The sequence below is a fragment of the Sipha flava genome, unplaced genomic scaffold (assembly GCF_003268045.1).
Source record: "Sipha flava isolate LNK unplaced genomic scaffold, YSA_version1 103_pilon_pilon, whole genome shotgun sequence".
In the NCBI taxonomy this organism is placed as follows: Eukaryota; Metazoa; Arthropoda; class Insecta; order Hemiptera; family Aphididae; genus Sipha; species Sipha flava.
Genome location: NW_020271717.1, coordinates 1,880,424 through 1,902,893, shown reverse-complemented (window position 1 = coordinate 1,902,893; position 22,470 = coordinate 1,880,424). Strand labels below are relative to the sequence as shown.

The 22,470-nt window shown below is 38.5% G+C and overlaps 1 protein-coding gene across 3 annotated transcripts in view; it reads left to right on the top strand.

The window, feature by feature from the left end:
• LOC112682406 (homeobox protein homothorax) overlaps positions 1-22,470 on the top strand; it is a 101,619-nt gene that overhangs the window by 24,881 nt on the left and 54,268 nt on the right. For all 3 annotated transcript variants that reach the window (XM_025553008.1, XM_025553017.1, XM_025553000.1), the window contains exon 7: positions 12,286-12,415. In XM_025553008.1, coding sequence (XP_025408793.1) covers positions 12,286-12,415 — 130 coding nt within the window. The remainder of the gene's footprint in view (positions 1-12,285; positions 12,416-22,470) is intronic.

Sequence of the window (22,470 nt, the reverse complement as noted above, 5' to 3'; positions counted from 1 at the left end):
CGAAATAACGCGTCGCTTTTTCATTGGTTATCGGCTAGCATTTGCATACGCGGGGATAGATACGAAACGATTCGCGCACGAGTTTGCCGTACCGGTCGTCGTCGATCCGCGCAGTTGTCGCCGTTCGAACGACATTAGTGTCGTTCGACTATTTTTACGTGCTTTCGCATAACGACGCGGACGATTTCTTTGTCCGCGAAGACGCGCATTGTCACGCGCAAACGTTTTAACAGTACCGGGTACTCGCACTCGCGCCGCGCACACTCGTTTTTTTTTTTTTTTTTTCCACACCCGAAAATTTACGAATTGTACGTCGTAAAAGGTATCGTAACATCCGACCGTACACGCGCGTTTATCTCTGCGATAGTTCCATTACCGGCTGCGTGATAACACGGTGATGCACGTGCACAGACATTATTTCGCATGGTCCTCGACCGTACGAAAGCGTACTACACTCGTGTACGGCTATAGTTGGTTTTTAGACACAAAGACAAACGCACGCGGGACGCTATTTATATATTCATCCGTCGTACATGTGCGGGGTGGCGGCGTCGGCGGCTGCGGCTGCGGCTGCGGCGGCGGCGGCGGCGGGATATAGAGCTATTTGGGTTTTTGAACCGCCGAATGTGAACGTACGCGCGCAACCCATACCGTGCGCTGCGGAGAAGATATTTCCGTGAAACCGAACGCCAACGCTGCACCGTAACGAACGGTACCAGAGCTCGCGCACTAGACGAGACGAGCGCACAACGTGTGACATCGTATATTTTCATCTCGCCGTACAGATAAATCAGTGGCACGTACGATAATAATACGCGCGCGCGCGCGCATATGCATATATACGTGTACGTTTATCTCGTGTACATCATGTGTACGCGCGTACGTGTATTAATCGTGGGCACGTACACGGGCCATTGCGATCGTCGCAGTTCGGTCGAGTGGTGTGCGCCTGGTCACGAGTACTTGACCTACCGGCGGTTCGTCGGCGAAAAGCGATCGTTCGGCGCGTCGACCGCGTTGCACCACAATATTATTCGTACCAACTATTTGGTCGTTCGAAACAAACGACGTTTATACGTCACCGTGTTTCACGGGTACAAATGGTTTTTCACCCGGACGTTCGAGAATCATACTGGATGCGATAGTATTATTCACGCGTGGCGCGCATAGTGTTTTTTTGGATTTGATTTAATACAAGAACGTCGAGTCGACACTTACCGCGGCGAGGCGTGTTAACCAATGCGTTTTTAAGTATTATAACTTAAAGGTAATGACAGGGAACTGTATAATGTGATAATTCTCATGCCCCAGCTTTGGGCAAACGAATCTCTCGTATATAGGGTGGTTGTTATTGATGTAATTTCGTTATATACGCGCGCCCTACTCGACGTGTGGCATTTTTATTTTATTTTTTGAGTGACGCTTTTATTCGTCGTTGTCAGTGAATTATTTCATTACATCACCACCATCACCAGTAAACATAATTTTATTAATTTAAATTACTGTGACATCGCTGTCCTCGGATGATTGACGTTTTAAGAGAAATTATCAAAGTGGCAGAAGTATTGCAGTAATTCTCTGAAAATTCTATTGTTAATCTGAAATTTCGAACAAAATTAATTATAAATCTTAAAGTGGATCGCAACAAACGATTATAAGTTTGCTGTCGAAACGTGTTTCGAAATAAATTACCGTAATATAAAATGTTTAAGCGCGAACAGGTACTTATCTTTGCATGTATAGTAAAAACAAATATTTACTTACAGGCCAAAGCTATAATTCGTGTTTTTTATGTATATATTTTTTTAATTTTAATTTTAATATTTGGTAGTAAATTAATTAAAAAACACAAGAATGAAAAATACACCAAGTGTATTCGGCACCTCACATATATACCTGCTGTGCGGATATAATATAGCGTAGTTACGTGTTGCAGGGAGTCGCGTTTTATAGCCGTTATAAAAAAAGTGTTTATACATTCGTGCTGAAATATTAATTACATTTATACATGTGTGTGTGTGTGTGTGTGGGTACTCGCAGCTCGATAAAATTTCCCCGGGAAACGTGTATATCGCGTAGAAAAATAATGCAATTTTCGAAAACGAGTGTAATATAATACGGCGATGAACGTCTGCTAATTAGATAATGTACCAAAACCGGGGGGTTGGGAGATGCAGTTGTACGGGATGAAAATAATAATAATAATAATAAATGCGTGCGTCCGTCCGTCCACCCTGCCGAACACGTAATAGGATTTGTAGCCAACGGTGGTGTTTTTCACTTTGCTCAATTGCTCGTCGTACCGCCGCCGTAGACGTTGTCAATAGTTAATGATAAAAGGGCCGCGTGACGCTTAGTATTTCCCCCGCGCGTAATTAGACGTGTATATCGCGCGTACATTCGTGTTTCTCCCCGCGGTCGCCGTCGGATATATAACCCTGCCACTGTTACTGCCCCTCCCCCTCCCCCCGCACGCTTTGTCCCTGCGCGATAGACCGGAGGCGCAAGCTGCTGCCCGGCCGTCAGTTCGTCAGACGTGACACGCACGCACGCGGGCGGTGTACATACCGCATGCACTGTCGCCGCCACTGTAATCCGATTAGGTTAATCGCCGTTGCTGGTCGATTAACTTTAAGTCAACTCGAACGCAACCCGACGGCGGTGGTGACTTCGGTTTCGTCAGCAGTTCCGCCGTACGTTTAGGTGCCGTACAGTACTATCCTATTCGCTCGCGCTCATTACGCTAATAACGTTTTTAAAATTCGATTTTTCCGTCGACGGATTCGCTGCATTTCGTTTTTTTTTTTTTTTTGGTTTTCGGAATACGTTAACGATATTTCGGTGCAGTTGCAGTTGTGCGACGTACATTGTACACCGGTCGTGCGAGTGGGTGTGCACGCATAGACCTAAAGAGTTATTGTGTTGTTTTCGTTCCGTACGCGCCGTGCACATCCATTAATATCCTCATACACGAACGTCGTCCGTGTTCTAATTTTAATCCGGATAATGAGTTATACGAGCATTACCTCCCCTCCTCCTCCGCCACGGGACTTAGGTTCAAACACTCAGTGTAATACACTTTGTGGTTTTGATCTTGGGAATAGAAACGGCATCAATATATATATATATATATATGTATATATATATACGTATAAGTAATATGTAGGAAACATATGTGGTAACAGCAGCCCTTGAGACGGTCGTGTACACTGATGCAATCGTTGTCGTGTCGCCGTGTGAAAATATATTATGTGAAAAACATATATAACGTGCATACGGTTTTAGGCCCCCAATAGTTAGTGAAAAGGGTGTGATGATGCCAAAAAAAGAACACCATGCGAAGGCGAGACCTTGTATACACACACACACACACACACACATACACCGTACGTGTATCGTGGAACTGACACACACGCTATCTGGCTACGGTGATGTATATATTTTTAAAAATTCAACAGCTGCTAAATATGTCAACAATATATATGTATAGATATGCATGCTCGACGCGCATACACTCGCTCACAAATACACGCATACACACGCCGTAAAATAATTATAAAAACATGTAATCAAGGGTAGTGGCAAGATATTTCTAATGGTGAATTCGAATTCCGGAACGTTAACTGTAGCCAAAAAACGTTTTATATAAATATTATTTGTAAGAAAAAAAATAAGTCACTCGGTATCGATTTTCGTTGTTGTAGGTACGCGCAGGTTCATACATTATTATTATTATTATTATTATTATTATTATTCTCTCGACGAATAGAATAATGTGCGATATTGCTGTACATTTTTGTTGGAATAAATTAAAAAAAAAAAAAAAAAAAGGGAAGATAATAAAGCGAACCTAGCGCATTATTATGTTATGGTCTCAAATTTTTTATCTTGCGCGTTCGTTCCAAACGTAAAGTATACAATTCTCTTTCGATTATTTAATTAAGTACATAACCCGGTGCAAAATAGATAGTAATAAAGCGATAAACTGAGGTCGTCACGATATAATACCATCAACATAATAATATGTAGGAACGTCGGCAGTAAAAAAACGTTTAAAGAGTCTAAGCGCGCGCGTGTAATGTCTTTTTAACAGCAGCGGGGCAGTCGTATACAAATAATACACGAACACACTATGTAATGTGCATTAAATTGTATACATTTGGTTAAACGAGTACAATCAATGCGCAAGCGGTCGGTGCGAGACAACACGATAAATATGAAATTATATACTCGACGTAATAATATATTATATACGATGTTGTACACGTTTTTATATTCGATTTGGAAACAATAATTTTGACGTTCTGTTGTTGTTTGTGTTATTATTATTATTTTTCCTAAATAAAGTAACAATATTTTCAGTTAACACTTTCCGTGACAATGCAAAGTTTTAATTCAATTCACTGAAAGTTTGTTGTTGTTGTTGTATACTATATACCTGCAGAGGTTTAAATATTTTATTACTCAGCAGTAGTGTGTCCTGCCCCTCAAAACGATGACGATGGCGTGTCGGTCGAGCGGGGTTTACCCTAAATTATGCACCGCGTTCATACGGTTATTTCTTTTTTATTTTCGGTTTTTTTTTCGGGTGCCGCGCTGGTATATTGAAATCGGTCGTAGCACCTACTTCTCTCCCCCTAGTAGCGCATGCACACGTATCAAACGCGCACATACATGTACTAGAGTTTATTTATTATTTATCATTGTTGTTGGTTGTTGTTTTCATTATTTTTGGACCAACAACGTTGGTTTAGTCGAAAAATCAAAAAGTCTATTGTCGGGGGCTCGAAAAACAATACGCGCGTAGCGTGTCGAATAATGTTTTCAGTCATCGATTCCAAAAACTAGTTTTACAAACCGTTATGGTACCGTTGTAGTTTTAGACGTTAATCGTTTCGGTAAGTAGATTTTTATAGACATGTAACGGCTGTGTCGATGTACGTGTAGGTAACGGAGAGAGAGAGAGAAAGAGAGAGAGAGAGAGAAAGATACACACCAGTACGTATATAGGTATTAGCGTAGCCGCTATGAGAATGACTATGTGCGTATGAAAAAAAAAAAAAAATCCAATGTCACATCAATAAAATAAAGACGTGTAGTTGAGAGAATTGTCTTAGTTGTTTTGCCGGCAGTCGCACTTCTGCAAAATGTGATAGTAAAAAAAAAAAAAAGTCTGTTTGTATAAAAAAAAGAATTCAACAGTTCGCAAACACCACTTAACTAGTAGTAGTAGCAGTAGTAGTGGTAGTAGTACGTGGCGTATTTGTAGTAGGTAGACTGGGTCGTTGAAAAAATGCACAACGTATCGGCTGCAATTAAAAACAATGATGATTCGAAAAACGACGCTCTACAGCCGATGTATTTATATATTGGTCCTGGTGATAGCTGGCCGTTGTAATGTCGGCGGTGTGATCTGTACAACAATGAAGAATGTACAGGAATGCGTTGCTGGCACTGCAGATGTTTGTAGTTCGAGATCAATCTCTTATTCGGCATTTCCTTATATCGCTCGCCACCGGTCGATATGTTTACTAATTGAACGATTAAAAAAAATAATAAAATGGTCCAAAAAATAAAAAACATTATTAATACATACGTAACAGTTATAACGTCAAGTGCTACCCGTTACTACACGGTATAACGTACAGGCACTGCAGTCGTATAATTAATAAATTTAATCCCGAACAATTCGATATAAAATATGACGTTGTGCGACGTACTGTAATAATAGTATGTAACACTGTTGTGTGCAACGACTTGTGTGTGTTTATATTAATATTGAAATATATAAATTAACGGTAGATAAATACGCGTTGACAAATGGAATGGGGAAAAAAAAAAAAACAAATAGTACAAAGAACGATAATTAATATCGCGCACCGGAATAGACAAATTCCGAAATTTATGTAACATGCACCCCGGGTAAACAAATAACAATTCGTTATTTCAGATTTTTTTTTTTTTCACGTGTCACACCACTCACCGACCACCGTGTGTTAATATTATTTACGAGCGTTTAACACAACACTTGCGTGAGCGACGGCGACGGCGGTGCCGTCGAAATATTAATCAACCGCCAGAACGACGCGCGTTATTTGCTCGCGAGCGCGCGGTTTGTGTATCCGTTCGTGTCAATAGATTCCATCGCGGCGCCGCGCAGCTGTGCTAATAACAATAATAATAATAATTATAATATAATATTTGCCGCGTCGGACTGCGCGCGCGCGTTATTACGGGCGGTACGAAACGGCTACGACGATAATAATACATTTTTACCGCTGTGCAAATAATTAACGATGAGATATTATGTTTCTGCGTTTACGGTGTTATTGTTTCTCGGACGAGTGAAAAACGATAACGATTAGGACAATAACGGTAACGACAACTCATTAGCGTGTGCGAACCTCTCTCCGGTGAGATTGTCACGCGACCGCGGCGGCCGCCCCGTATCCCGGATCGGTCGGATTCCTCTTTCCCGCGCGCGCACCGCTACGCCGCGACCGCGACGACGCATCGTTGTCGTCCGACTTGTCGGTTTACCATTCTACGTCGTGTCGCCGCAACCGACGACTTGTCCGACGTGCGGTTATCGTTTTTCGATTCGCGTCGAAGTGCCCGCCGCCGTGTTACACTTGCGGTGTTTGTGGCGCGTTGCGGGAAGGTCGCGAAACACGTTACGTACACGGTTTCGTTCGACAGTACACGGTTTGCGGGAAAACGTTTCTCGAGTTCAACAAACCGGCGGCAGCCAGATATGAATTCCCAACAACGAACACGCGAGCAGTGCGCTCGGTTCCTCCACGACTGCAGGGTTCGGAAGACTAGACCCCAGCGGGTCCGAGTCGATTTGTCAGCTGTACGCGCTTTTGAATTCGAGTTCGGCTTTTCTCGGTCGGTTCGGCTCCGTTTGGACGACCGGGAAAAACGTAAAGAATATCCGACGGTACGGTGCGTTAAAAACGTTCCGTAAACATGTTTTTATCGCCCACTCACGTCGTCGACGCGTGATGTACGCACACCACTATTTTTACCTGAACGCGAGAGTTGCACGACGGTTCGGTACACACGCACGCGCACACCGATCGCGTTGCATGACCAAGAAGTTCGTGGGGGTCACTGGTGCCCTAAGGGCGATGGCGGAGGGGGTGGAAAAAAAATTGGGAACAAAAAGCGTCCGCTCCGTTTCCCACTACTAGCGTGCGTGTGTGTGCCAACCGGCCGCGGTTCGCGCCGGTCGCGCTCGCGTGCACGTACACGGTCGTGTATTTTCCTCGGCGTGTGTGGGAAAACATCGCTCTCGCGGGGAGGCAGGAAGTAAAACGTTGTACGTGGCACGCGCGTGCGCGTGTAGCCGAAGAATTATTTGTATTATTATTTATTTTCCGCCGCCGCGGCTGCTGCGTCTGCGACGGACGTGTCTGCCTGCTCTGCAACTGACAGCGGTGACGGTGGACACGCGCCGGTCGGTCGGCCAACCCTCCGCCCATGCCTACTACTACACGCGCGCGCCGCGTTGTACGTCCACGAACGATATTTTATTTATTTTGTTTTTTTTTTTTTTTTTTTTGTTTTTTATCCTCTGTTATTGTTGTTGTTGTTGTTGTTGTTTATGACACCGCCGTTGTATTATATTTCACTCGATAATTTCCACGTTCATTATATTATTATAATTCATCCCCTGGAAAAAAAAAAACAAACAAACAAAAAGAAATTACTCTGGAATTCAATTTATAAATCAATCTCTATATTATGTATGTAGTAACCGTGTTTTCGTAGTCGCAGAAACGTCTGTTCGTTTTCCCGAAGGGCACGTAGTAACGCACGGTCGCGATAAAATTTGCTACGTCTTCGGCCGAGCGCTTCGTATCTGGTGGGGGGGGAGGGAGTTTCGGTTATTCAACGATGTATTAAAAGAAGAAAATTGCGGGCGTGTAGACGCGGTATAATTTATTTAGAGTCGATTCTGCAGCGCAAGCGAGACGCAACGAACAGCAAGAGACGAGACGTGTGTTACTGCAGGGTCGGAATAAAAAAAGAAACAAAAAACATTTTGCTGGGTACGGAGTTGGTATGTGTGTTACCGCAGCGCGAGTACATGACGTGTTTATCAAACTATTAGGCGGCACCCCTTCGGGGTTCTCCGTTTCGATTACGTATCACGGGCCGAGTGGAATTTCACTACTGCCGCAAGCACTAAATAATTCATGCGGACACGCGCCCCCCCCCTCCCACTGAGAAAGATATCTGATGCGTATGCACAGGTATACACGTAGGTGTATAGGAAACCGAGAGCGAGGGAAAACGAAATAAAGAAGAGAAAACGATAGCAGTCATGTACGGCGGCGTCGTGTCGTGTACGGCGTCGAGTGTCAATCATTAATTCGGCAACAACCGGCAGTGGCGGCTTCGGAAAAAACGGAATACCGAACGACCATGAAAAATGTATACGACTACGCGACCACGACGGAGATGTCCTGGTTAGATGCGAAGCCGGTACGTACCGCAGCAGCAGCAGACCACCGAACACATAAAATTTTCATAGCAGTCGCAATACCCGTGAGACCAGCTTGTGCGCGCAGGGCATGTGTACACGGCAGAATTGAGTTGTCAAAGTGTACAGCGACGAAGGATAAAACGGGATGTATATGTTGTATACGTACAGGACGAGTGAAACATGATTGTATTCTCTACGATTCTCGCGTTTTTACGCTTTTTTTTATTTTTTTTTTCCCCCTTCCCCGTATCGCGGTGACTCTTGATAAGACGTGTCTTATGAATACAAGTCGTACGCGCGCGTTCCGCGTGTATAGTGTTTGGCGTTGGTTTTCGATAGTCGACGTTTCCGGTAGAAAATCGAGTAGATCAGTCGTGCGATAGAACCATGTGCACTCGTGTTGTTTGAATTCGAAAAAATTATCGACACATTACTGCGATTGCGATACGTCAGAGTTGGACGAGATTTTGACCTTGGTCAAACGGTCACCGTTCAAAAAGGAATATATCTCGTGTAAAATTCGAACTCCAAACAGAGCAACGAGTTTATTAGAAAACGATTATTTTTCCATTGAGATTTTAATTGTTTTCACTTTCTCACAAAGAGTTGAACGAAACGCATACGGTATGAAACATATTGGATATTTCGTTTCAAACTGTGTCTCGTAATCCGTTTCGCATATTTCGCGCTAAAACAATCGACGCGTAATATACAGTGTATACTTCAAACAATTACGGCAAATGTATAGGCCATTTCTCGCATAATTTGTGCTCTACGTAAATTACCGAACTCTTTGTAAACACTAATTGAGACTTATGGAAATGAGAGCAATAGCGGAAAAAAAAAACTCTGCTGTATTATTTTTATGTGAACACAATACGTGGGTAAAATTCTCTTGAATGCATGGTCGTAATTTGCGCGTTCATATTATTTACTTTAAAAAATATCTATATAAAGTAAAAAAAAATTCAAGCGAAGCATTTAAATTCTGGTTGTACCGTGGATATTGCTTGTTTCAAACCGGTTGTGTCCTTATAAAGTACAAATTTCATATATTATAATAAAATTGCTGCAGTAGTTAGTCTAGCTTAGACAAAAGTGGTTTATGGAATAATAATAAAATAAAAAAAAAATGTGGAAACGAAAAAACTAACAATGGTCTCGGTGAACCGACAACTCGCACAAAGACAATGGTATAGTATGTATAAAATGAAATATGTTTTTACAGTTCCTGTCGTCAATCGAAAATAATATAATCCTGCGGTTTTTTCTTTTTAATATATCATATTATTTGCCTAAAGCGTGCATGTGTGGGAGGGTTTATGAAAAGACCGGAAACAGAGTCTACACTGTTGGCGGATAGACCCTTTCGTTTTTCACAATCCTGTGCCGTCCTGTACGATAAAAAAAAAAAAAAAAAAAAAAAAAAACAATTCTCGTCGTCGTCGGCATCGGTGGCAGTCGTGGCAAATTCGTTCTTTGTACATATTTATAATACTTAAAATATGACGGAAGTAAATATACACCTGGGATTTCGTTTAGATTAACCCTTTAAAATGACCGATATTCTATGCGCACTCACGAACACGGTGTACAATATGATTATGTGCACACGCGCAGACACGTATTTATATATGTATATAGAAAATCGGTAGGAAACCGATATATACGTTATGTGGTTCTCGTTATTTTTTGAAAAAAATAAAATAAAATACACTCGTATATATATATATTTGGCGCGGTACATACATATGTGTAACGGAAACGCTCGACGGTTATGTCAGCGTTACAAGAAATTACTGCACGTTTTGTATACGGGTGTGCTGAACACCACCCCGCGTGTTAAAATCTATCGACATGTGTGCGCGCGCGTTGCCGTTTCCGCCTTTACGGCATCCTCTTATCCCCGTGCTCGCCTGGTCTTCACTTAACGTCACACCGCAAAGTGCTAAGAAGGATACGCAAATGTTTCCACGCGCGCCCACACACGCACACGCGCGCGCACGAGGTCCCGTGTTACCATATTCGTATGGTACAAGTAGTATAAGTATTACTACGTTTTTATAACAACATATATAATTATAGTTTATACGTGTTTATTTATGCGGCATCGGAGCCGTTTAACTTCACCCGAAAGACTAATGAAAATCACTTGTTATTTAGTAGTGTCGTGAAGGTATAGTATGGAATGTGTGTGTGTGTGTGTGTGTGTGTGTGTGTGCATATAATTGTACATACACTTATACGCCTCGGAGGCGGCGGTGGCGGTGCGTTTCCAACGGCCACTCGAAATCAATGCGAGATTATTATAATATTGTATTGTACTAAAACAAGCGCGCGTGCGTCTATGATGCACATGTGCCGATTCGTATGTGTAACAATGGTAACGAAATCTGACGTTTAACACCGTGTTAGTGTAAAGAAAATATTAATATTTATTAATTATTGTTAATGTTTGTCGTCGAGTAATGGATTCGTTCGAACGGGTTTTCTCTATGTTACACTGCGTTATAATATTATAATAGTTATTTCAACATCATTGATATGTATAATGATTGGCTTTAATCGGTATAAAACACGTACTGTACTCTTCTTTTGTTTTTCAACATGCATTAACGCGATGGATGTCATTTTTTTTCCCAATCGCGCCCACCTTTTTCTTAATCTTTGACCAGCCAGGTTCGATCAGGACGACGATGGAGATCCATGAGTACATGCAAAATCCATTATACGAAACTTAAAAACACTAACCGATGAAAACCGGATTTCGTGTGATTTCCCTAGCAATGGTATCTTTACACCTACCAAGTGTACCTGCATTATCCGTGTTGAAAAATAAAATATTATTTATATGTGGTTGTTGTCATCGCACACGCTGAGTTATCAAAAAATAACATCATGACAAAAAATAAAACAATATCCTTACAACGACAGCAGTAGCGACGAGGTAAACGGACGGATTTTTTTTTTTGTTTTATCTGTGTACAGGGTAAATACAAAAAAATTATTATTTATTTTATGATGATTGCTTTGGGTGTTATAATACCTTTTTCCCTGCAACATTTAATTTATAGTAGTGGGTCGTTAGCTTACAATAAACACTCGTACACATTATAACAAATATTTGACTATGATAAGATAATAAATTATAATATGCTGTGCCTATAGTCAAAAATATTATTTATTATAATTTTAATATAATTACTGTAAATATTACATTATATTTTTTTTTTTTAGAGGGGGAAAGATTCTTTATGAACAGTTCAGTATATTTTATAATTTAACTTTAGCTTGCTATTATAACGATTATTAATATTTAATCAAATGATATATATACATAAAAAATGAAGAATTATTGACATTTTAGGGTCACTAGGACGTTGCACGTATGTAAGACAGGGTAGGAGAATATTATCCCTTAGAGGATGGTATTCCCTAAAACGGTGAGGAAACATTACGAAATGTAGTAAGGGAAGCAGAAAAAAGGTTACATTTGGGGCGGCAGTTGCAGCAGTGGTACTATCATACGATTAAGTAGTAAAAGTATAGGAAGAAGAAAAGATCGTCGTATTTGATCCCATGGGAAACCGAGAAACTAAATATTATATTGCAACGGTGGCGGTTTTTTGTATACATACATTTGTTAGTGGTTTTCTTTCTTCGAAAAATGCATTACTCCGTAGCACGGTTAAAATTTGTCTCGTCCCCATTGATTATAAATATTTGTTTCAAAATTCACCGTTGTACAATAATATTGCATTTCAAATGTATTTTTTAATGATTAATTTCAGAGACCACCTTCATCTTCATTATCGTATGGTGGACATGGGAATGATGACCGATCTCCCGGTTCCGGAGGTACACCTGGACCGATGTCACAGCAACCGGGCTCGCAACAAAGTCTCGACCACGGCGATCCTGGTAAGTGATAAATAGTTTATACATATTTTTTGTTTTAACAGTTAAAAATAATTAGTTAGTAGACGTATAAATAATATTCGAGGTAGGCGCCATGACGTTCTTATCCCGTATCTAAAGAGTTTTCGAACCCCTATATGAAACATTATTGTAGTAACATGTTTACCTACGCGTGTATGTCACTTGAGCCTGGACACATACGCTGTTCAAGTGCCATCATCTTGAGTGTTTGTCCTGCGTATGTCCTTGTCGTTGTTATGGATGGGGACGATCCCTACGACCAGAATTATAATATTATTACTGTTTATTTCAATCGTCAACCATAGTTATGATATTGATGTTATTTCAATATGCTGTCGTTCATCGCGTTACTTTTGAAATATATTAAAATAATTGATAAATTAATGTGTCAGTTAAATTAGTTAAAAAAATTGAAAATACATTGTGAAAGAAATGATAGTATCTTCTTTTCTATCCTATAACATTATTATAAAAATAAAAACTCATAATGTTCCGGAGGTATATTTTACAAGACAAAATATACAAATATTTCTTATTAAAACATCGAATATAGATTTTTTTGTTAAAATTGTTTAAAACACTTTATGGGCTATTAGGAATAAAAAATGTATTTCATATGTTATGTAAATATTTTACATATATTAAACATATATTTTGCTAATATAAATTTATGTAATAATATATAATTTATAATATAAATAATATAAATATAAATATTTATATTTAATATTTAATAATATTAATATAATATTATAAATTTATATTTATATTAATGTTTATAAATTTATAGATTTAATAACAATGATAATTTTATAAGTTTCAATTTTAGTCAGTCAAAGAATTATGCATTCCAAATTAAATTTTGATTAGGTACTTATTACTAAAGTTTGTTTAAAATTATTAAAATTATAATTTAAAAACTATACTCAACAATTATTCCTTAGTCTGGTTAAAAAAAATTAGTATTTACTTTAATTTAAAAATTTGGAGTATTTTAAATAGTCATATTTCTTATTAGTGAGTTAATGTAACCGGAAATTTGATATGCAAAAAAGAAAATGAAATGAAAAATAATTATTCAAATAAATAATACATATTTATAATTTTAACAAACTACTAATGTATATTTGTGTGCATTGTTTTTTTCTTCGAAAAAAAGAACAACAAATTAAAATAACAATGGTATAATATCGTTCGGTATTTAAGTAAATCGCGTTTTATGTTTAGATTTGAGCATTGAGCCGTTTAACACGTTCCGACACATCGCTGTTGAAATATTAACAATTCTAGTACTACTGTCTACCTAAAAGCAGAAAAGCGTAAAATAATTTCGTTGTAATATTAAGGGTTTAACTTAAACTCATCTTAGTGGCTGTTTTTAACAGGAACAAGGGGTGGTTTGCGAGTATTTCACATGTTGCTGTTTGATATTGGTAGAAAAGGAGGAAGGTGGTGGTGGAAACTTTCAGACGCCGCAGTGGGAAAACAAACTTTTCCATCTTCTTAAAAGGTTTTCTCCTTGCTTACTCTGTTCGGTTGCTGTCTTAATACTAGTATTGCCGCCAGTTTATGGCGACGATGGAAGTGGTAGGATTGACGCCTTCATAATTTCAAGTTTTGTCTTCGTTGCACATGTATAGGAATCCTCTTGGTGTATTATGCTGAAAATTTATTTTATTATGATCAAGTTCGATATATATATATTTTTTTTTAATATAAAACATAATATACGCAGAGTTATGACGTGTTAGAAGTTAAAAATGTTGCTGTCTCTCAGTTGTTGAATACTGTTAAGGGCTAAAAGTATGTGATATTAATTGTTTGTACACATAATTCGCACCGATAAGAAATACGTTTTTCAAAAGAAAAAACTGTTAAATTTACTTCTTTGATTGATTTGTTTCTTTTTTCACTTTTTACTTTTAGTGAAGCTATCGTTACTCACACAGAGAAACAAAAAAAAAAAAAATAATAATAATAATAACAAAGTAATATAATGATATTTGCTGCAATGGTAAAATTATGTTGGCCTCTTTTTTTCTTTATTTACTGATAAGTATTTTTACTACACAGCCACCCCTGTCACTTGTCTCCCGCGGGATTAAATGAGAATTCGAGGTAGTAGTGGCGGCGGCCACGTGAGATCATAGACGGACGGGTGGAAAATAACCACCACGTTTTTCTTGAAATTTGTGATCTAATTACTTTTACCTCCCCCTAAAGTCACTAAGTCTTATCACACGTTTTTTTTTTCAAAAGGGGAAAAATAATGTTTCGCTTGAGCTTATTTCGCCGGTCTTTCGTTTTTTTCATTTTATTATTGTCGTTTTATTCCTCCTCTATCAACATCTTTTCTTGCCGTCAAATGTTCCCCTTGGGATGCGATTTCAGAATGAAAAACAGCGGGGAAATGACACCTTTTATTCTTTATACTGATTATTATATATTAAGATGAAACATTCATAACAAACACATTAAAACAAATATTTAACAATAATATAAATTACTATGTTATATTGATGTGTATTATAATGTATAGTAATTTATTTTATTTCAAATAAATTTCTTCGTTAGAAAACTACAATATTGTGAAAAAAAAATTACGTTTCTTTAAATGGAACTATATATATTGTACCTACCGGTTTGAATATTATATTTTATTATTCTTAATGATATATAAGGTTATCTGACAATGCAATGGCTCCACTATTATATTATATTGTATGAAAAGAACATTTTTACCTAGTGGAGGAGACCCTATTGTTATGACGTGTATTCATTAGAGAAAGACGCATATATATACACATAAACGAATGCATACGCACTCTATCACTCTATTTCTCTCATACACATACCATACACTTACATACACACACACACACACACACACACACACACACGAACATAAGGTGAAGGTAGAGCTGCTTGCTTACCTTTCGACAAAAATGTCTTGCCTTTTGTTATTATTTTGTATACCTAACCTACCTCTGCACATTTTTGGTTTAATATTATATTATTTATTTGAATGTGATGAATAATATTCCTTCACTTTATTTTATGTTTTTTAAATATGATTAGAAAAGTTTCATTGTAGTATTCAAAAAATAAACAAAAAAGTCACACGTTAAATATTATTTTTTTATAATTTACTCTTTATAACGTAATTCAATGTTTAATGACATTGAAATTCGTCGATATTTTCATTATACACCAGTTTGTACAATGCAAGTTTTTTTGTTTTCTTATATACCTATTATAATAACGAAAACAAAAGGATTCGGATGATTCTTTTTTATTTCATGCACTTAAAGTTTTACCCCTTTTTCTCTTCATTGTTCTTCATTTTATCACCGTTGTTTTTGTGAAACCAAAATGATTCATGTAAACAAAACATTAATCTAATAACAATGGTAATCATCGTCATTATTTTTTTATGGATGATTCTGTTAAAAGACGAACGTAAATAAAGCATATTATTTTATATTTGATAAAATATCTTATCGTTATATACTTCAATGTTTGCAGTCGTTATTAATTTTTATCATCTTATAAAGTATAATTACAACAATAAAATGTAATTTAATAAAATTCAAAAATAACATCATCTTTATTCGGTGTAGGTTTTGTTATGAAGTTTCAATCTTTTCGTGCAGAATATTATTCAACAGTAATAACTTCTCTTCGTTAGTGCCATACATATAAATACTATATACATTTACACACACATACACACACACACACATTCATATCGTATACCTGTATATTCTTAAACACAATCGTGATGATGATGATGATGGGTGCTTAAATGATAATGCAGCAGCTACAACTATCTTGTGTGAGTATGTAAGTATGTATGTATGTATGTATGTATGTATGTATGTATGTATATTTGTATGTATGTTTGTGAGTTTGTGTATGTGTGTATGTGGAATGACCCCGAGGCGACGCGGCCATTTTTGTTGTGTAGCATGTGCGTGCGCGCGAGTACGTGTGTGTGTGTGTGTGTGTGTGTGTATAAGCTTGTCGTGAACACAGCTGGCTGGCTGTGAGATAATCTACCGCCTATTGTTTCTGATTATTATTAGTTTAAATAAAATTAATAATCTTATTTCTTCTCCGTTTCTGGGTTTCTTCTTTCCGACGGAAAATAATGATAGAATGATAAACGAATCTCGTGAAATACATCCCTAGTGTTGTAAATGTAATTTTTAGACATATCAAATATCGAGGGGAGAAAAATAAACGATAAAAAGAAGGTGGTACCGTTGTTTGGCCAAAGAATTTATTTTTTTGGTCGAATTACTTTTGAAACGGTTCTGCACCGAGAGAACTGCATGCGAACAACGACTAGGGGACAAAAAGGTTTTTGTATGTGAATACGATGCTCGCACAGACACACGCACACACGGGCTCACGCACACCTTGAGCGTTCCTCCACGATGTTATATTGTGTGCGCGCGAGTCTGTTCTATACAAGAATCTCCGACAACGGCCGTTTGAGTCGACGCAGAGAAAAACTCCAAAAAAAAAAAAAAATTGTTCCTACCGCAACAATTACATTATAGAAATAACCAGCAGTCATCTTCGTTGTGCGTCCGACACAAAGTATTTAGTGACGTATAAAAATGCACGCGTCGTGCGCAATAGAGTATTATAATAATAAATGCGGCACTGCTGGTTTATCTCTCTCTCTCCCCGTCACCACTTCTCTCTCGAGCTACGACGATGCTCGCCTGTGCCGGGGCTGGTGGTGTTCGTTGCCAAACTCGATGGGGGGCTTCAATAACACGAAACAGCGGGACGCACATGGGCACGCAGCCGACCGATTAAACCGTTGGTTCGGGAAATATATATATAAGTGTATGTATATGTAATATCTGTCTTGTACATTGTGCATACACATATATAGGTATATGCGTACAGGTATGTGTTTAAAAAAAAAAAAAAAATAATAATAATATGAAAGAGTGTGTAAATAAACCACCCAGGTAGGACCGATGTAGGCAGGTAAAGGCGAGTGACGGAGTTTGGCGAGGTGGTTGCGGAGACGACTGCGGTGACTGTTGCTGCTGTTGCTGATTCTTGTGCAGATCAGTGGGGTACTTTAACAAAAGTCACGTCGCGTCGTCTTCTTCTTTTAAATAATCATAACAATAACGGCAACAATATTTATGCGACCCGGTACGGCTGCGGCGGCCCGGGGGGGGGGGGGGAGAAGGGTGGTTGTGTCGGGAAAACGTCGTAAAACCGATTCACTTATATACCCTGTTTAAATTCGATCTCGGCGGCGTAGTGGCGTGCGGAGCGGCGCAGCGCGCACGAAACAAGACGGCTACGGTTGTAGACGTAGGGTGGCGACAGTCGCAATAACACCTTGTTAGAATTCCGTGCGCGCGCGACAAACTGTAATCTTACGGGTGTGCTCTCTTCGGGGATTATATTCGTTAACCCCGTCTCCGAGAACGTTGAAATTATTATACGCAAATTGAAACGGCTATTTAATAATTGTATACGTGTACGTTTAAAGCCGGCCTACATTGTTTTAAAGTTTTCAAACGGTGTTATCCGCCGTGTTAGCATCGTGCCAATACTTCGACGCTTCGACGTAATCTCGTATCAAACGTACCTACCTACGCGTGTGGTTTTTTTTTTTTTCAATCTATTTTCGCGTTCTTTTTTCCGTTGATTTTTGTACCCGTCCGGTTGATAATTGTGAACAGACGCACTAACATCCCTTTCCGTTCCAACTTAATTATATCGTAATGTAGCGCATAAACGTGAAATCGGACGATACCAATTTTTACGGCTCTCCCTTCGTGCCGCTGCTGTACGTGGATGTACGCGTTTCGTTATTATACAGCTGTATTATTTCCTTTCATTCTTTTCGAGTATAGAATTTGCATAATCGTGGTCGCCATCAACAACATGCATTTCGGGACTATATACACAATAGTAAACGGTTGTAATGCCATCTTCCCCTTCACCGCGGTGTTTATTTTTATTAAAACTACCACCGCATTTACTACATGTTAAGCGCTGTCGTCATTGTCGTTAAAAAAAAAAAAGTTGATATAGGGTTTACCAATAAAACATTATAATATACGATTCGGGTGAATTCGATCGTATCCATCGAACAAAGTTTTCCTTCAACACAATACTTATAATTTACTCGTATACAGTGTATTATGTTAAAATGATCGTGTAATTTATGAGAGTCAACAATAATCAATCAGAAACGGAAATGTTATTATAATAATTATATATCAATTATTGATTATGGTGTTCTATTTGGATAAAATCATCTAATTTTCACGTTGTAATTTAATCGACGAACCGTGTATTCGATCGGATTAAATATATTCGCCGTGTTTATACGCTGCGATAGTTTTGAAAAAATGTCTACGAAAGTGAGTAACCCACGTTCGGTTTGAATGGAAAACTAAGAAAATTATATTTATATCCGTGCGTAGGTATGCGTTGTCGATTTAGACGTGTAGTATTACACTTTGAGTTTATAAAAAAATCGGGAAAACATTTTCGCAAAAATAATAAAATTGATACCAATGTTAACACGACGACGACGTGTTATACGCGTTCATGATATAGAAACTATTATGTTCCTGTGCGTGTGTTGGTGTATGTACGTATACATGTATGTATTCAAAGTAATAATAATTCGTTACGCGACAGGTTCGGCCTGTAGTCCACATAAAAACGCGATCGCGCCAGTTTCTTCTTTAGATATCCTCACACGTTCGGGCGCGCACGGACTCATACGAGGGAAAGCAACGAGCAAAAAAAAAAAAAAAAATAACAAAAAAATAGCTGTTAAATTTCTATAAAAACAGGAATCATAATAATAAGAATGAAAAAAGTCCTAGATAATAGAAAAAAAATCATGTACATCATGACGATGTGTATGTGTGTGTATATATAGGAACAAAATATAATGTATATTTATAACGTGTGGTACGTACAATGTTACACATATGATGGTCATTTCATGCATTCTTCAGAGGAAAACCGCGTTAAACCGTAGAATATTAAAAATCTTGCGTATTATATTTATATCAATAATAATAATAATAATAATAATAATAATAATAATAATAATAATGACGACGGAAAAATATCACGTGAAATATATACATATAATATATTATTAGAAAGACAGTTTAAGTTTTATGCGCGTAGTCCTGTGATAATTATCGACGAAAAAAGTTTCCTCTTAAGAATGGCAACGGCAACGATCTACATTCAAATTAAAAATCGAGCCTCGTGCCGGGGATTATTACTATTATTATACGAGATACTGAAATATGATATAGCGGCTTATATTAGCTTATGTTTCCTACGCGAAAGGGAAGAGTATAACATTTCAAGAATAATTAACTAACAGCGTGCCGCCTAGATGTGGTGTCTATTATCAATATCAATGGGCAAAAATACGAAAATTCATTCGTTCGATTCGATGACGTTGTTCATGTCATAATTTTACGCTACGGCGGCCTTGATATTTATTTAGTTTACCATAAACCAGGGGTCATTATATATTGTTACGACTAATAAATTGACCGCGTGTGTCCGTAAGTAGGACACGGTAAATGCTTATACAACAGCTACGCTAATAACAGTAATAATAACAATAAAAGTAATAATAATAATAATACATTCGGTGTATGATATTATTATATTGGATTAAACCTGTCTCGTATAAATCTCGCGTATAATGAAATAGTAAAATAGTATTAAACGTTTCAAAATCATATATATATATATATATATATATATATATATATATATATATATATATCATTGATGCTTAAATGTAAACGTTTAAGCTTTTGACAACAATGCGGTAATTCTATAAATATGATACTTTTTTGAATATTAAAATTCTTTTGAACTTAAAAAAATATCTTATGGGAACCAACGGGCGTTCATTTGACATTCTTGAACAACAGCAAATCCAGGAATATATTAAAATCCGATTTATCATTGGACACACATTAACATAACTACTATATGCGAGACCCATTGTGTCTGATGACGTGTGTGAGTGTGCGTGTATATCTGTGTACGAGTATGTGTATGTGTATGAGGAGGGAACACCTGTCGTTTCGTAGACGTCTGGGGAACGACGTTTTAAAAACATAATATCATATAGAATGAGCGAGGAAAAAATATACACGGATATAAAGTAGAAAAAAAAAAAACGAAACGAATTAATTTTTTGAAATAAATTATATCGCAGAACCGGTTGTACGGAGTAGGGATAGTTCGCGCCGAATAATCGCGCTCGTCGTACAATGTTTTTAATTTTTCTGTGTCCTCTCGGGCTCTCCTGTACGTCGCCTTGTCGAGAACAATATATAGCAAACCGTTTACGCGTATGTGTGTATGTATAAGGGGAGTAATATGTATATATAATATATATATTATGATGAGAGAGAAAATAATATTTGTACAATGCATGCGTGTAACGCGTAGTGTAACGGTACGGTTCGCATTTTTTTTTCTTTCGTAGTACCTCTTGAAAATTGTTGTACATCGCCGTACCATTAAATTTCGGAATTCGGCGTATTTTCTCGTACAACGCCGATGACAGTCATAACTCACGCGCATGACAGGTGGCATTTTCTGGAAAATCGCAAACAGAAGACACATCAACGACGCGTTCTAAAACGATGTGCCGGTATACTATTATAATAGTGTACAATAACATAAAACCGTATACATGCGCGTACACCGTAAAATAAAATATCGAAAAAAGGATAAGAGAGAGGGAGTGAGAGGGAGAGCGAACCACAACTACGAGTACCTATATGTGTGTGTGTGTGTGTGTGTATAATAATAATACTATACTCTAAACGCGTATAATATGCAAAGAGTTGAATGTAAATGTAAGCGCATAATTTAATACGTATATAATATATAAAATATATAATGTGTATAAATGTGTACGTATATTGTGTATCGGAGACGACGAACACGAGACTTGTAAACTGGTTTTACAAATATTATCATACACGCACACACATCGGCTTTATTATAAGGTGTCGGACGAGTATGCAGAACTCGGTTTTCTATATATAGGAGAACGATTTTTATTGAGAGGTCCCGTTGTCTTTGTGTTGTTTCCTTCGTTTCTTCATTCCGTGCGTACAACACTTGCGCGCAAGAGACGGAAACATATCTTTTCGTTTAGTTCGTTCGTATTGTACACCCATATATATATATATATATATATATATATGTATAATACTCCCAGGTTCGTTTTGTAAAATGTGGGAGAAATTCTTTTCGGACCGACTCCGGTCGGACGTGTACGATGGGTACGAGCATTCCAACTCTTGTTTATACGTACACACGTATATATATTTTATACGCGCGCACGCACGCGTACGTATTCACACAATAATACGTACGTATTCGATAGAACGATAATAATTGTTAAAGCGACGAACGTTATCTACACGACCCATCGACGACGACGACGCATCGCCAGAAAAAGAATGAGTGGACACGGAGCGCAGAGCGAAGCGTACGGCCGCGCGGTGCGGAGAGGGAACGCGTAAAACCCGCTGCAGCGTCTCGAGAAAACGAAAGTAACCTATGGGATTCAGAAAAACGCGGCGGGATACCCGTACGCGCACGTACGGTACGTACGGCGGACACACTCGTACGCGCGCAACCGAAATAACATCTGGATCCGACAGCATTCCTTTAAGGACCACGTCGTGCCGCCGCCGCGTCGGCGCGCGATGCGAGTGCGTGCGCGCCGCCACCAATGCGTTTTCGACCTTTTACGTGTGACCCCCGTTAACGTTGGTTCTGCGCCACAAGACGCGAGAGCGCGGGGCCCTTATGGGACGCGCACGTCCAAACGGTCAACGGAAACGGCGGACGGGCACATGTCCGTCACGCGGCGGCGGCGGCGGTTTACCTCCCCGTACTACCGAGACGATGACGACGACGACGACGACGTCGTTGACAGGCGACGACGGCGGATACGCATATGCCGTGAATGGGGGCTG